The sequence below is a fragment of the Balaenoptera musculus genome, chromosome 13, assembly GCF_009873245.2.
Source record: "Balaenoptera musculus isolate JJ_BM4_2016_0621 chromosome 13, mBalMus1.pri.v3, whole genome shotgun sequence".
Lineage (NCBI taxonomy): Eukaryota > Metazoa > Chordata > Mammalia > Artiodactyla > Balaenopteridae > Balaenoptera > Balaenoptera musculus.
The window spans coordinates 68,983,526-68,999,707 of NC_045797.1; the positions used below are offsets into that span (position 1 = coordinate 68,983,526).

General features: G+C 42.7%; 1 protein-coding gene across 1 annotated transcript in view; it reads left to right on the top strand.

Annotated features, from left to right (window-relative positions):
• The window catches only part of IFT172 (intraflagellar transport 172), a 43,244-nt gene that overhangs the window by 17,028 nt on the left and 10,034 nt on the right, over window positions 1-16,182 (top strand). Inside the window, exons 17-29 of the mRNA XM_036873660.1 lie at window positions 6,436-6,572; window positions 6,805-6,912; window positions 10,879-10,963; window positions 11,253-11,345; window positions 11,878-11,955; window positions 12,193-12,441; window positions 12,622-12,700; window positions 12,900-13,020; window positions 13,210-13,354; window positions 14,727-14,816; window positions 15,409-15,506; window positions 15,683-15,818; window positions 15,904-16,020. Of these exons, the coding sequence (XP_036729555.1) occupies window positions 6,436-6,572; window positions 6,805-6,912; window positions 10,879-10,963; window positions 11,253-11,345; window positions 11,878-11,955; window positions 12,193-12,441; window positions 12,622-12,700; window positions 12,900-13,020; window positions 13,210-13,354; window positions 14,727-14,816; window positions 15,409-15,506; window positions 15,683-15,818; window positions 15,904-16,020 (1,536 nt within the window). The remainder of the gene's footprint in view (window positions 1-6,435; window positions 6,573-6,804; window positions 6,913-10,878; window positions 10,964-11,252; window positions 11,346-11,877; window positions 11,956-12,192; window positions 12,442-12,621; window positions 12,701-12,899; window positions 13,021-13,209; window positions 13,355-14,726; window positions 14,817-15,408; window positions 15,507-15,682; window positions 15,819-15,903; window positions 16,021-16,182) is intronic.

Here is a 16,182-nt window from a genome sequence, read left to right on the forward strand (position 1 = left end):
TAATAATTAGTGATGTTGAGCATCTTTTCATGTGCTTCGTGGCCATCTGTATGTCTTCTTTGGAGAAATGTCTATTTAGGTCTTCTGCCCATTTTTGGATTGGGGTGTTTGTTTCTTTGATATTGAGCTGAATGAGCTGTTTATATATTTTGGAGATTAATCCTTTGTCCGTTGATTCATTTGCAAATATTTTCTCCCATTCTGAGGGTTGTCTTTTCGTCTTGTTTATGGTTTCCTTTGCTGTGCAAAAGCTTTGAAGTTTCGTTAGGTCCCATTTGTTTATTTTTGTTTTTATTTCCATTACTCTAGGAGGTGGATCAAAAAAGATCTTGCTGTGATTTATGTCAAAGAGTGTTCTTCCTATGTTTTCCTCTAAGAGTTTTATAGTGTCCAGTCTTATATTTAGGTCTCTAATCCATTTTGAGTTTATTTTTGTGTATGGTGTTAGGGAGTATTCTAATTTCATTCTTTTACATGTAGCTGTCCAGTTTTCCCAGCACCACTTATTGAAGAGACTGTCTTTTCTCCATTGTATATCTTTGCCTCCTTTGTCATAGATTAGTTGACCATAGGTGCGTGGGTTAATCTCTGGGCTTTCTATCTTGTTCCATTGATCTATGTTTCTGTTTTTGTGCCAGTACCATACTGTCTTGATTACTGTAGCTTTGTAGTATAGTCTGAAGTCAGGGAGTCTGATTCCTCCAGCTCCATTTTTTTCCCTCAAGACTGCTTTGGCTATTCGGGGTCTTTTGTGTCTCCATACAAATTTTAAGATGATTTGTTCTAGCTCCGTAAAAAATGCCATTGGTAATTTGATAGGGATTGCATTGAATCTGTAGATTGCTTTGGGTAGTATACTCATTTTCACAATGTTGATTCTTCCAATCCAAGAACATGGTATATCTCTCCATCTGTTGGTATCATCTTTAATTTCTTTCATCAGTGTCTTATAGTTTTCTGCATACAGGTCTTTCGTCTCCCTAGGTAGGTTTATTCCTAGGTATTTTATTCTTTTTGTTGCAATGGTAAATGGGAGTGTTTCCATAATTTCTCTTTCAGATTTTTCATCATTAGTGTATAGGAATGCAAGAGATTTCTGTGCATTAATTTTGTATCCTGCAACTTTACCATATTCATTAATTAGCTCTAGCAGTTTTCTGGTGGCAGTTTTAGGATTCTCTATGTATAGTATCATGTCATCCGCAAACAGTGACAGTTTTACTTCTTCTTTTCCAATTTGTATTCCTTTTATTTCTTTTTCTTCTCTGATTGCCGTGGCTAGGACTTCCAGAACTATGTTGAATAATAGTGGTGAGAGTGGACATCCTTGTCTCGTTCCTGATCTTAGAGGAAATGCTTTCAGTTTTTCACCATTGAGAATGATGTTTGCTGTGGGTTTGTCATATATGGCCTTTATTATGTTGAGGTAGGTTCCCTCTATGCCCACTTTCTGGAGAGTTTTTATCAGAAATGGGTGTTGAATTTTGTCAAAGCTTTTTCTGCATCTATTGAGATGATCATATGGTTTTTATTCTTCAATTTGTTAATATGGTGTATCACATTGATTGATTTGCGTATATTGAAGAATCCTTGCATCCCTGGGATAAATCCCACTTGATCGTGGTGTATGATCCTTTTAATGTGTTGCTGGATTCTGTTTGCTAGTATTTTGTTGAGGATTTTTGCATCTCTATTCATCAGTGATATTGGTCTGTAATTTTCTTTTTTTGTAGTGTCTTTGTCTGGTTTTGGTATCAGGGTGATGGTGGCCTCATAGAATGAGTTTGGGAGTGTTCCTTCCTCTGCAAATTTTTGGAAGAGTTTGAGAAGGATGGGTGTTAGCTCTTCTCTAAATGTTTGATAGAATTCACCTGTGAAGCCATCTGGTCCTGGACTTTTGTTTGTTGGAAGATTTTTAATCACAGTTTCAATTTCATTACTTGTGATTGGTCTGTTCATATTTTCTGTTTCTTCCTGATTCAGTCTGGGAAGGTTATACCTTTCTAAGAATTTGTCCATTTCTTCCAGGTTGTCCATTTTATTGGCATAAAGTTTCTTGTAGTAGTCTCTTAGGATGCTTTGTATTTCTGTGGTGTCTGTTGTAACGTCTCCTTTTTCATTTCTGATTTTATTGATTTGAGTCCTCTCCCTCTTTTTCTTGATGAGTCTGGCTAATGGCTTATCAATTTTGTTTATCTTCTCAAAGAACCAACTTTTAGTTTTATTGATCTTTGCTATTGTTTTCTTTGTTTCTATTTCATTTATTTCTGCTCTGATCTTTATGATTTCTTTCCTTCTGCTAACTTTGGGTTTTGTTTGTTCTTCTTTCTCTAGTTTCTTTAGGTGTAAGGTTAGATTGTTTACTTGAGATTTTTCTTGTTTCTTTAGGTAGGCTTGTATAGCTATAAACTTCCCTCTTAGAACCGCTTTTGCTGCATCCCAAAGGTTTTGGGTCGTCGTGTTTTCATTGTCATTTGTCTCTAGGTATTTTTTGATTTCCTCTTTGATTTCTTCAGTGATCTCTTGGTTATTTAGTAACGTATTGTTTAGCCTCCATGTGTTTGTCCTTTTTACGTTTTTTTCCCTGTAATTCATTTCTAATCTCATAGTGTTGTGGTTAGAAAAGATGCTTGATATGATTTGAATTTTCTTAAATTTACTGAAGCTTGATTTGTGACCCAAGATGTGATCTATCCTGGAGAATGTTCCATGTGCACTTGAGAAGAAAGTGTAATCTGCTGTTTTTGGATGGAATGTCCTATAAATATCAATTAAATCTATCTGGTCTATTGTGTCATTTAAAGCTTGTATTTCCTTATTAATTTTCTGTCTGGATGATCTATCCATTGGTGTAAGTGAGCTGTTAAAGTCCCGCACTATTACTGTGTTACTGTTGATTTCCTCTTTTATAGCTGTTAGCAGTTGCCTTATGTATTGAGGTGCTCCTATGTTGGGTGCATATATATTTATAATTGTTATATCTTCTTCTTGGATTGATCCCTTGATCATTATGTAGTGTCCTTCCTTGTCTCTTGTAACATTCTTTATTTTAAAGTCTATTTTATCTGATATAAGTATTGTTACTCCAGCTTTCTTCTGATTTCCATTTGCATGGAATATCTTTTTCCATCCCCTCACTTTCAGTCTGTATGTGTCCCTAGGCCTGAAATGTGGGCCTCTTGTAGACAGCATATATAAGGGTCTTGTTTTTGTATCTATTCAGCAGCCTGTGTCTTTTGGTTGGAGCATTTAATCCATTCACGTTTAAGGTAATTATCGATATGTATGTTCCTATTACCATTTTCTTAATTGTTACGGGTTTGTTTTTGTAGGTCCTTTTCTTCTCTTGTGTTTCCCACTTAGAGAAGTTCCTTTAGCATTTGTTACAGAGCTGGTTTGGTGGTGCTGAATTCTCTTAGCTTTTGCTTGTCTGTAAAGCTTTTGACTTCTCCATCGAATGTGAATGAGTTCCTTGCCGGGTAGAGTAATCTTGGTTGTAGGTTCTTCCCTTTCATCACTTTAAATATATCATGCCACTCCCTTCTGGCTTGTAGAGTTTCTGCTGAGAAATCAGCTGTTAACCTTATGGGAGTTCCCTTGTATGTTATTTTTCATTTTTCCCTTGCTGCTTTCAATAATTTTTCTTTGTCTTTAATTTTTGTCAGTTTGATTACTATGTGTCTCGGCATGTTTCTTCTTGGGTTTAATCTGCCTGGGACTCTCTGCGCTTCCTGGACTTGGGTGGCTATTTCCTTTCCCAAGTTTTTGACTATAATCTCTTCAAATATTTTCTTGGGTCCTTTCTCTCTCTCTTGTCTTTCTGGGACCCCTATAATGCGAATGTTGTTGCATTTCATGTTGTCCCAGAAGTCTCTTAGGCTGTCTTCATTTCTTTTCATTCTTTTTTCTTTATTCTGTTCTGTGGCAGTGAATTCCACCATTCTGTCTTCCAGGTCACTTATCCGTTCTTCTGCCTCAGTTATTCTGCTATTGATTCCTTCTAGTGTATTTTTCATTTCAGTTATTGTATTGTTCATCTCTGTTTGTTTGTTCTTTAATTCTTCTAGGAGTTTGTTCTTTAATTCTTCTAGGTCTTTGTTACATTTCTTTCATCTTCTCGATATTTGCCTCCATTCTTTTGCCGAGGTCCTGGATCATCTTCACTATCATTATTCTGAATTCTTTTTCTGGAAGGTTGCCTATCTCCACTTCATTTAGTTGTTTTTCTGGGGTTTTATCTTGTTCCTTCATCTGGTGCAAAGTCCTCTGCCTTTTCATTTTGTCTATATTTCTGTGAATGTGGTTTTCCTCCCATAGGCTGCAGAATTGTAGTTCTTCTTGCTTCTACTGTCTGCCCTCTGGTGGATGAGGCTATCCTAGAAGTTTCTTTAGTGAAAGTCTTTTGATGATAAACGTTCAGGTTTTGATTATCTGAAAATGTTTTTATTTAGAGCTTTGCTCTTGAAAGATACTTGGACTCAGCACCCAATTCTAGATTTTTTTTTGGCTGTGTTAGGTCTTTGTTGCTGTGCCTGGGCTTTCTCTAGTTGCAGCGAGCGGAGGCTACTCTTCGTTGCGGTGCGTGGGCCTCTCAGTGCAGTGGCTTCTCTTTGTTGCAGAGCATGGGCTCTAGGCATGTGGGCTTCAGAAGTTGTGGCACGTGGGCTTCAGTAGTTGTGGCACGTGGGCTTCAGTAGTTGTGGCACACGGGCTCAGTAGCTGTGGCTCACGGGCTCTAGAGCGCAGGCTTAGTAGTTGTGGCGCACGGGCTTAGTTGCTCCGCGGCATGTGAAATCTTCCCAGACCAGGGCTTGAACCCGTGTCCCCTGCATTGGCAGGCGGGTTCTTAACCCCTGCGCCACCGGGAAGTCCCCCCAGTTCTAGACTGAATGTTAATTTTTCTTAGCCTTTTGCACATATTGTCCCATTGATTGACTTCTTTTGTTCTGACAAGTTTATTAATAGCCCTTTCTGTATAGGTGATCTGTCTTTTCTCTCTGGTTGCTTTTAAAATCTTTTTTTAGGCATGTTGAAATTTTACTACAGTGTGTCTAGCTATAAATTTCTTTTTATTTATCCTGCTTGGTATATATTGTGCTACCTGTAATTGTGAGTACACATATTTCTACCTGTCTTGCAAATATCCCAACCATAATCTCTTTAAACATTGCTTCTTCTATCGTATTCTCCAGTCTCTCCATCAAAACTCTAATTAGGTATATGTTAGATTTCTTGTTCTGTCTTTTGTACCTTTTTAACCTGTCTTTCATATTTCCTTTCTCCTTCTCACTTCATGCTACATTCTGGATAATTTCTTGAGATACATCTTTTAGTTCATTAATTCATTTTCATCATTGTCTAATCTGCTATTTAAACCATCTATTGAGTTTTTTAATTCAAAAATTAAATTTTTCATAAGGTTTTATTTGGTTCTTTCTCCAACGTGACTGACCATTTTTGATAGTCTCTTGTTCCTTGCTTAATTTTTCATTTCATCTTTTAGGTCTTTAAACATCTCACACATAATTATTTTATATTTTATAACTGTCTTTTTTCTTAACTATTATTTTTGATATCTGAGACCCATGGAGGTCTAAAACTGTTGTTTATAGGTATTGTTTACTCATTTAACTTTTTGGTTAACTGTTTGTTAACTTATATTTTGGTAATTTTTTATTGTGAGCTCATGTTACATTGAATGTAATCTTTTGGAATCCTGAGGGCCTCATATAGGCATGTTTTCCTCCAGAGATGATTTGTGTTTGCCTCTGCAGGAATTAGGCATATTAATGACCTGTACCCCTTTGGTTCCCTTTACTGAAGAGAGGATCCCCAGTTTAATGAAGGAACCTTAGATTTGGCCTCCCCATCCTGCTGGAGGACCCAAAGTTTATTCTCCTAATACTATGTTTGCCTTCAGGGCAACTGTATTCTTCCTACTTGCTCACCTTCCATTTTTTTCCTGCTCATGTTTTTTCGGTTTTAGCTTACTGACCTCTTTCTCTCTTGCTTTCTTTTTGTGGGGGCGGGGGGAGGGAGTAGGAAGCATTCCTAGTGGTTTCTTCAGTTGAACTTAGCAATACATTGGGAAGTATGTTCAAGTTGAATTTTAACAGGAGGGCCTTTAAGAATACCGAGTCATAGTACTGCTGGCAGTACTGCTGGCAGTAGCAGAAGTGGATGTCACACTTTGTCAACTTATCCCTAGCCATTAGTGCCATCATAGCTATGAGTGTACTTTAACCCAAGGATATTACCATAGATAGGGAATTTTTATCTGCCTGAGAGAAACTAAATGTTAGAAAAACAGGGGCCACTGTAATTCCCTCAGTGTATGAGCAGTAGGGTTGAATGAGGGTGGGTCTTTTCTGCAGTTGAGTCAGTGGAAATGCTCACTTGGAATTCTGGTGGGATGGGGGTGTTGAATTTTTACAGGGTGATGTTGTAGGTCTGGAGCGGGGCGGGGGAAAGACCGAGGTGATGGTGACTGAAGGTGTGACTACAGTTGCCTACACACTGGATGAGGGCCTTATTGAGTTTGGAACAGCCATTGATGACGGCAACTACACCAGGTGAGGGGCTAGACTGGTAACCAGCAAGGTGGTGGGAAATTCTGGTTCTGAGGACCTGGGATGGGTAGTAAAACTGGCCATGTCTGAAAAGAACGTGGTGTCCTGGGAGGAGATTAGACAAAGAGGACAAATAATTGCCTGCCCCCCTCCTCCCCTGCCCCATCACTAGTATTCCTCGGTGTCTTCCTGACCCTGGACTCATTCCTTGTGCTTTGCTTCCTTCCCTCTCCAGGGCAGCAGCCTTCTTGGAGACTCTGGAAATGACCCCAGAAACAGAGGCAATGTGGAAAACCTTGAGTAAGCTGTCACTGGAAGCAAGGCAGCTACACATTGCTGAGAGGTGAGTTGGGCTGTAGAACCGAGGTGCCAGGCAGCTAGGAGGGAGGGATGGCCATGCGGGTATCTTCCCCGTGGGCTGCTCCTCCCCAGTGTTAAGGCAGCACTTCCCTTCCCATGCCAACAGATGTCATAGAACCCTTCCATGGTACAGTTATTCCAAACATCCTCCCATCCTATATTATGAGTATGTCTTTTATTTATTTTTTTTTTAATTTTTATTGGAGTATAGTTGATTTACAATGTTGTGTTAGTTTCTTGCTATACAGCAAAGTGAATCAGTCATATGTATATATATATATATATATATATATATACATACATACACACTCTTTTAGATTTCTTTCCCATTTAGGTCACCACAGAACATTGAGTAGAGTACCCTGTGCTATGCAGTAAGTTCTCATTAGTTATCTATTTTATACATAGTAGTGTATATATGTCAGTCCCAGTCTCCCAGTTCATCCCACCCTTCCTTCCCCGCTTGGTAACCGTAAGTTTGTTCTCTACATCTGTGACTCTATTTCTGCTTTGCAAGTAATTTCATCTCTACCATTTTTCTAGATTCCACATAAAAGCGATATTGTACGATATTTGTTTTTCTCTTTCTGACTTACTTCACATGAGTGTGTCTTTTATTGTTGTCACTCCCCAATCTTGTAACTAGGTGCCCCTTCAAAGTTTTTAACACTCATACCCTACAATCCACGTGTTGATGTGTATATTCCAGGTGTTGTATAGGAGTGTAATTTATAGGACAAACATGGGACTCCAGGCTCTCTGATTTCAAATATTGGCTCCATTTACCAACTGTGTAACTTGAGAGAGGTTAACTTAACCTTCCCAAGCCTTGGTTTCTTCATTTGCTCTATGAAATGGGGATGATAACAGAATTTACATGCAGGATGGTAAAGAAAAATGGCAGTGGTACTGGAGAGCAAATGAGAGGACCTGTGCTAAGAGCACAGGTTGGAAGTGCTCTTTAAAGGTCAGCTGCTGCTATTTTGCCAAGGAGTCATCCTTGGTCCCTTTTTTCCTATCCTCCCACAGCTAGACTCTCAGCAAGTCCTAGGGACACTGATCCAGGGTCTTCAAAACATATCCTGAAAATTAATTCACAGAAATCTCTTGCATTCCTATACACTAACAGTGAAAAATCAGAAAGAGAAATTAAGGAAACACTCCCATTTACCACTGCAACAAAAAGAATAAAATACCTAGGAATAAACCTACCTATGGAGGCGAAAGACTTGTATGCAGAAAACTGTAAGACACTGATGAAAGAAATCAAAGAGGATACAAACAGATGGAGAGATATACCATGTTCTTGAATTGGAAGAATCAACATTGTGAAAATGACTATACTACCCAAAGCAATCTACAGATTGAATATAATCCCTATCAAACTACCAATGGCATTTTTCACAGAACTAGAATAAAAAATTTTACAGTTTGTATGGAAACACAAAAGACCCCGAATAGCCAAAGCAATCCTGAGAAAGAAAAACGGAGCTGGAACAATCAGGCTCCCTGACTTCAGACTATACTACAAAGTTACAGTAATCAAGACAGTATGGTACTGGCACAAAAACAGACATATAGATCAATGGAACAGGATAGAAAGCCCAGAGATAAACCCACGTACATATGCTCACCTTATCTTTGACAAAGGAGGCAAGAATATACGGTGGAGAAAAGACAGTCTCTTCAATAAGTGGTGCTGGGAAAACTGGACAGCTCCATGTAAAAGAATGAAATTAGAACACTTCCTAACACCATACACAAAAATAAACTCAAGATAGATTAAAGACCTAAACGTAAGGCCAGACACTATAAAACTCTTAGGGGAAAACTTAGGCAGAACACTCTTTGACATAAATCACAGCAAGATCCTTTTCAACCCACCTCCTAGAGAAATGGAAATAAAAACAAAAATAAACAAATGGGACCTAATGAAACTTAAAAGCTTTTTCACAGCAGAGGAAACCATAAACAAGACGAAAAGACAACCCTCAGAATGGGAGAAAATATTTGTGAACAAAGCAACTGACAAAGGATTAATCTCCAAGATATACAGGCAGCTCATGCAGCTCAATATCAAAAAAACAAACAACCCAATCCAAAAACGGTGGAAGACCTAAGTAGACATTTCTCCAAAGAAGACATACAGATTGCCAACAAACATATGAAAAGATGCTCAACATCACTAATCATTAGAGAAATGCAAATCAAAACCACAATGAGGTATCATCTCACACGGGTCAGAATGGCTATCATCAAAAATTCTAGAAACAATAATTGCTGGGGAAGGTGTAGAGAAAAGGGAACCCTCCTGCACTGTTGGTAGGAATCTAAATTGATACAGTCACTATGGAGAACAGTATAGAGGTTCCTTAAATAACTAAAAATAGAACTACCATATGACCCAGCAATCCCACTACTGGGCATATACCCTGAGAAAACCATAATTCAAAAAGATGCATGTACCACAATGTTCATTGAAGCACTATTTACAATAGCCAGGACATGGAAGCAACCTAAATGTCCATTGACAGATGAATGGATAAAGAAGATGTGGCACATATATACAATGGAATATTACTCAGCCATAAAGAGGAATGAAACTGAGTTACCTGTAATGAGGTGGATGGACATAGAGTCTGTCATACAGAGTGAAGTAAGTCAGAAAGAGAAAAACAAATACCATATGCTAACGCACATATTTGGAATCTAAAAAAAATGGTACTGATGAACCTAGCGGCAGGGCAGGAATAAAGACGCAGAGAATGGACTTGAGGACCCAGGGGTGGGGGAAGGGGAAGCTGGGACAAAGTGAGAGAGTAGCGTGGACATAGATACACTACTAAATGTAAAATGGATGGCTAGTGGGAAGCTGCTGCATAGCACAGGGTGATCAGCTGGATGCTCTGTGACGACCTAGAGGGATGGGATAGTGAGGGTGGGAGGGAGGCTCAAAAGGGAGGGGATATGGGGATATATGTATACATATAGCTGATTCACTTTGCTGTACAGAAAAAACTAACACAGCATTGTAAAGCAATTATACGCCAATAAAGATTTAAAAAATGCTAACAGATAGATACAAGTATTTTGTACATGTGTACATGCATATATATATATATATATATATATGAACACAAAGTCAAATTCTATATGTTAAAAATAAAAAGTGATCCATGTGACTGTAAAAATAAAAAAGAAAAGGTATCCTGAATCGCTTATTTGTTCAAGTCTACTGTGTCCACCCTGGAATAGACCACCACTATCTACATGCTGTGTTGCAAAGCCTCTTAATTAGTCTCACTGATATGGTTCTTATACCCCTACGATCCATTCACCCCATAGCAGCTGAGGTAATTTTTTAAAAACATAAATTAGATTATATCATTTTCTTGCTCAGAACCTTCCAGTAACTTACTATTGTACTTTGTATAAAACCCAAACTCTTTGCATGTCCTAAGGCCCCACAAGATTTGGCCTCTGCTTTCTTCTCATATCAGGTACTTGCCCATTAGTCTCCAGCCGCACTGGCATCCTTTTGTCCCTTTGAGTGTGCCAAGCTCACTCCTGCCTTAGGGCCTTTACACTAGCTTTTCTCTCTGCCTGGAATAATTTTTCTCCATCTTGTCATGATTGGCTCTTTCTTGTATTAAGGTCTCAGCTCAGATGTCAGCTCCTCAAACAGGTCTTCTCTGACTACCAACTTAAGGAGTCCCCTTAGTTTTATTTTCCATTCTTTCAAATAATCTTTGTTTATTTGTTTACTAATTATTTGTTTCCACTAGAAAGTAAGTTCCCTAAGAGCTGGTCCCTCATCTGTCTTATCCCTTTTGTGTCCCCAGTGGCAAGAACAGTTTCTGGCATATAATAGATGCTCAGTATATCTACTGAACCAATGAATTAATGATGATTCTATAATAATATTACTGTTATTGCTTCCATGCTATAGGTGCTTTTCTGCTTTGGGCCATGTAGCAAAAGCTCGATTCCTACATGAGACCAATGAGATTGCAGATCAAGTGTCTCGGGAATATGCAAGTATTCTCCTCCTGATTCGTTCAGTCTTTCAAGCTGAGATTTCTCCTGGTACTCAACCCCACGACTCTTAGCTTTCCAGCCATGGCTAATTTCCTCTACCCTGCCCCCTCCACCTTTACCTTCAAGTCAGACCATTTTGGAATTGCTTGCCAAACCCCGAGCCTCTAAGCCCCATGGAGGTTTTCAGCTTCCTAAGCCTTTTAGCCTCCATGTCTCTCTGGCCACACAGACAGAATGGCTCCTGTGGCACCAACAGAATAACCAGAACCTCCTTTTTCCCCACAGGGTGGAGAAGGAACAGACTTTTATCAGGTCCGAGCACGTCTAGCCATGCTGGAGAAGAACTACAAGCTGGCCGAAATGATCTTCTTAGAACAGGTAATAGGAACAGAAGAACTGGACGGAAGAGGGGATCAGAGGGGGAAAAATAGAGAGGCGAACTCGAGAGGAATGAGCACTGGTCAGCTGGGCTACCAAAGGTCTGGGGAGAACTTTCAGAAAGGTCTGTACAGTGCATTTCACTCCTCCATAATTGCCTCCTCTGTGTTAGTTCTTACAATTACTTCTATCTTTCATAAAAAGTCTGCTGTCTTCCCCGTATACTCCAGAGCCTGTCTTTGCAATTCTTGTGCGTGGAGGTAGATCCAGATTTTGTGAGGCCCAAAGCTTATACAATTTGAGGAGCCCTCTTTAAGAAAAGTTGCTTTGGAAGGAACCTGTGCAAATAAGGTGCCCTGAAGCTTAAGTTTCTTTTAGTTTCATACTAAATTCACCTCTGCTTGTGTATACGTAAAGGGTGAGGCTTTCAGTCCACACAGGCCGGCATCTTAGCTGGGCTGAGGAGAGCTTGCTGATTTCTGATTCTCGTATCTTCCTGGTGTCCCTCTTTCCTCTGCCCGGGTTCCCCTAGAACGCTGTTGAGGAGGCCATGGACATGTACCAGGAGCTACACCGCTGGGACGAATGTATCGCTGTGGCTGAGGCCAAGGTACCAGTTCTGTCTTCCCCACAGTTGTTCAGAACTCACGCCCACCAATATCAGAAACCTCCTCTTGTCAAGGAGACTGTAGGAACCGCGGCAGGGCGGGGGCCGGGACCTGACATGGTGAGGAGTTGGGACATTGGTGACTGGGAGGGTTTCTGTTGTTACAGTGGGGTTGGAGAAGCCTGGGAAGCAGCGGGGCAGGAGGGATGTGACTCCTAGTCTTCTCTGTTGCGTGTCCAGGGGCACCCAGCCCTAGAGAAGCTGCGCCGGGGTTACTACCAGTGGCTGATGGACACACAGCAAGAGGAGCGAGCGGGCGAACTTGAGGAGAGCCGAGGGGATGAGCTAGCAGCCATCAGCCTCTACCTCAAAGCTGGGCTCCCTGCCAAAGCCGCTCGGCTGGTGCTGACCCGAGAGGAGCTGCCGGCCACCGCGGAGCTGCTAGAGCGCATCACTGCAGCCCTCATCAAGAGCGAGCTGTATGAAAGGGTATGGCTGGCTTCCTATTCCTGTCCCCTACCCCCAGGGCTCAGTGCCCCTTTCCTACCCAGAGGAGTCTCGGAGCGCACAGCCCTCCCTGACTGGTGGCTGACTCGCCTCCTTCGGGGACTGACACTTGATTTTTGTGGAGTAAGGGTATCTTTGTAGTAATATGGGATGTGTTAACAGGCAGGTGATCTCTTTGAGAAGATTCGAAATCCACAGCGGGCCCTGGAGTGCTACTGTAAAGGCAACGCATTCATGAAAGGTACTAGCCACCCATAGCCCATCCGTCGGTGTTGTGGACTGCGGCCCCAACAGTCCCCCACGCCTGTTCTGTGCCTCTGCTCAGGCTGACCGGCTTCAGTGCTCCTCTGTCCCTCCACTTCTCAGCTGTAGGCCACGCCTCATTTCTCTATCTCACTTTTCCTGAAGCCTGAGCTGAGTGCCCTCTCTGTCTCTGGCAGCGGTGGAGCTGGCTCGGTTGGCATTCCCAGTGGAGGTGGTGAGACTCGAGGAGGCGTGGGGGGACCACTTGGTGCAGCAGAAGCAGCTTGATGCGGCCGTCAATCACTACGTCGAAGCCAGGTGTGGCGGTCGGGCTGCAGAGGGCATTCGGGCACGAGACGAGAGGCGGTGGGGAAAGTAAGGGTGCCAGGGCCTTACTAAAGTAGGAGGGGTCTCAAAGTGTAGGTTGGAGCGTGCTTGAGGCTTCCCTTTACCTCCATCTATTTTCCTCTTTCCTCATACATAGTTACACCTTTCCCAACTTGCCAGGTGCTCCATTAAGGCAATTGAGGCTGCCCTGGGTGCCCGCCAGTGGAAGAAGGCAATTTATATATTAGATCTACAGGACCAGAACACCGCGTCCAAATACTATCCTCGTGTGGCCCAACACTACGCGTCTCTGCAGGAGTATGAGGTGAGGGAGAGCCCCTTTCTGCAGCCGGAAGCAATGCAGTACAGGATGACGACGAGGGAACCCAGAACAAGAAGCGTTCCAAATCCTTCTTTCTGGGACCCAACAGTGTCACCACCCTGAATGGGCAGAAAGAGGTTTACTTCCCCCCATTTCATTCTAACATAACATAGACCCCTCTCCCAGACGTATAAAGCAAGTCTCTAGCTCTCTTCCTGTGCAAGCATGAGTGATGCTTCATGGATAACTCCAACATTAGCAGGTGCAAACTAGTATATACAGGATGGATAAACATCAAGGTCCTACTGTATAGCACAGGGAACTATATTCAATATCCTGTGATAAACCATAATGGAAAAGAATATGAAAAAGAATATATATATACACGTATAACTGAATCACTTTGCTGTACAGCAGAAATTAACACAACATTGTAAATCAACCATACTTCAATAAAATTTTTATTTATTTATTTATTTATTTATTTATTTATTTATCTATTTATTTTTGGCTGTGTTGGGTCTTCGTTTCTGTGCGAGGGCTTTCTCTAGTTGTGGCAAGCGGGGGCCACTCTTCATCGCGGTGCGCGGGCCTCTCACTATCGCGGCCTCTCTTGCTGCGGAGCACAGGCTCCAGACGCGCAGGCTCAGTAGTTGTGGCTCACGGGCCTAGTTGCTCCGCGGCATGTGGGATCCTCCCAGACCAGGGCTCGAACCCGTGTCCCCTGCATTGGCAGGCAGATTCTCAACCACTGTGCCACCAGGGAAGCCCTAAAATTTTTTTTAAAAATTAAAATTAAAAAAAAAAGAATAGGGACTTCCCTGGTGGTGCAGTGGTTAAGAATCCACCTGCCAATGCAGGGGACACGGGTTCGATCCCTGGTCTGGGAAGATCCCACGTGTCGCGGAGCAGCTAAGCCCGTACACCACAACTACTGAGCCTGCACTCTAGAGCCCACGAGCCACAACTACTGAAGCCCCCGCACCTAGAGCCCGTGCTCTGCAACAAAAGAAGCCACCGCAGTGAGAAGCCCGCGTGCAGCAATGAAGACCTAACGCAGCCAAAAATAAATAAATTAACAAAAAAAAAAAAAAAAGAATAACTCCAACATAGTTACAGTATAGAATTGCCTTGCATTGCAGAAACGTGAGGCCCTCTTAAACTCCCACTGTATTGTCCTCATACTGTTTCAGGCTGGTCTTTTTTCAAAACAGTAGAAAGTCTGAAACACCTGTAGTCATCTTGTCTTCTCTGTGACTATAGGATAATGGTATCCCAGGCTCTGCTCCATCCCAACTGAGGTTTGTTCTTTCCTCCTACAGGCTGCTTTCACTCTGATGCTCTGACCTTTTGCCTCTGCCTGTCTCAACCACAGATTGCTGAGGAGCTCTACACTAAGGGAGACCGGACGAAAGATGCCATAGACATGTACACCCAGGCTGGCCGCTGGGAGCAAGCCCACAAGGTAGGGAATCGGCGGAGTTCATGAGAAGAGAATTCCACCTTTGTGGTTATGTTGCCACTTTCCTTAGTCTCTGATCTCCCCACTTCGCCAGGTTCCCTGAAAGCTGAGGAAGAGTACCAAAATACAGTCTGGGTAACTTTGATCCCTAGCCATAGGGAAAGGCAAGGATGAAGAGAGGCCCTTGTTCCCAAACCTGCGATTCTGAAGACAGCAGATGGGCTTGGGGGCTAGGGAATCTGAAATACCTCTGCTGAAGCTCTAGCCACACTGGTAACCGTTCTCGCTCCTGCTCCCAGAGCCCAGTGGGTACAGTAGGAGTAAGGTAGTGGGAACAGGTGCCCCCCGCACAGGGTGTCTCTGGCCCTCCTGCCTTAGCAGAATGTAGTTCTTACTCTGCTCATTATGGACTTGGGATTCCCTGAACTGACTAGGAGAGTGACGCTAACCAAACGCCTGTGGTTGTTGGGAAGGTTCAGAGTTCCTGAGAAAACAGGCTCCCTTGAAGCCCCACTTCCTTGTCCGCTCTACATTTCCCTCTGCTTCCCTTGGGAATTGGTGCCTGAGGCTACCCTGGCTCTGTGTGTCCTCACAGCTGGCGATGAAGTGCATGAGGCCAGAAGATGTGTCGGTGCTGTACATCACCCAGGCTCAGGAGATGGAGAAGCAGGGCAAGTACCGAGAGGCTGAAAGGTGAGCCGTGGCCCCAGGGGAGGTGTAGCAGGAGATGGGGCTTCAGGGCTAGAGGGAGGGATGGGGTCTGCAGATATGTGCCCTCTGCCCAGAAGGCAGTGACAGAATCCCTTAGGAACGACTCTAGCAGCAGGAATCTGGGTCTAGGAGGCCGCAGGTGTATCTCCTATCCCCAGGCTATATGTGACAGTGGAAGAGCCTGGTCTTGCCATCACCATGTTCAAAAAGCACAAGTTGTATGATGATATGGTCCGCCTAGTAGGGAAGCACCACCCAGATCTCCTCAGCGACACACACCTACATCTGGGCAAGGTGAGCCCTTCTCCTGCCCCTGCCCATCTCTCCCCCAAACAGGCTCCATCTCCCCCTCTCTCCATCCTGATCCACCTCTCCCCAGGAGCTGGAGGCTGAAGGCCGGCTACAGGAGGCTGAATATCACTACCTCGAGGCCCAGGAGTGGAAGGCAACAGTGAATATGTACCGGTCCAGCGGGCTTTGGGAAGAGGCCTACCGGGTAAGGAGTTCTCACCCTTCATGGGTAAGGATGTACAGGGTTCGTCCATCCCTCTGTCCCACTCTCAAGTAACTGTCTAATTCTAAACCGGTCATGGGTGTCTTTGAAAAAAGTCCACACCTACGCACAAAATTTCACATACAATTTTAATGGTTTGTGAAC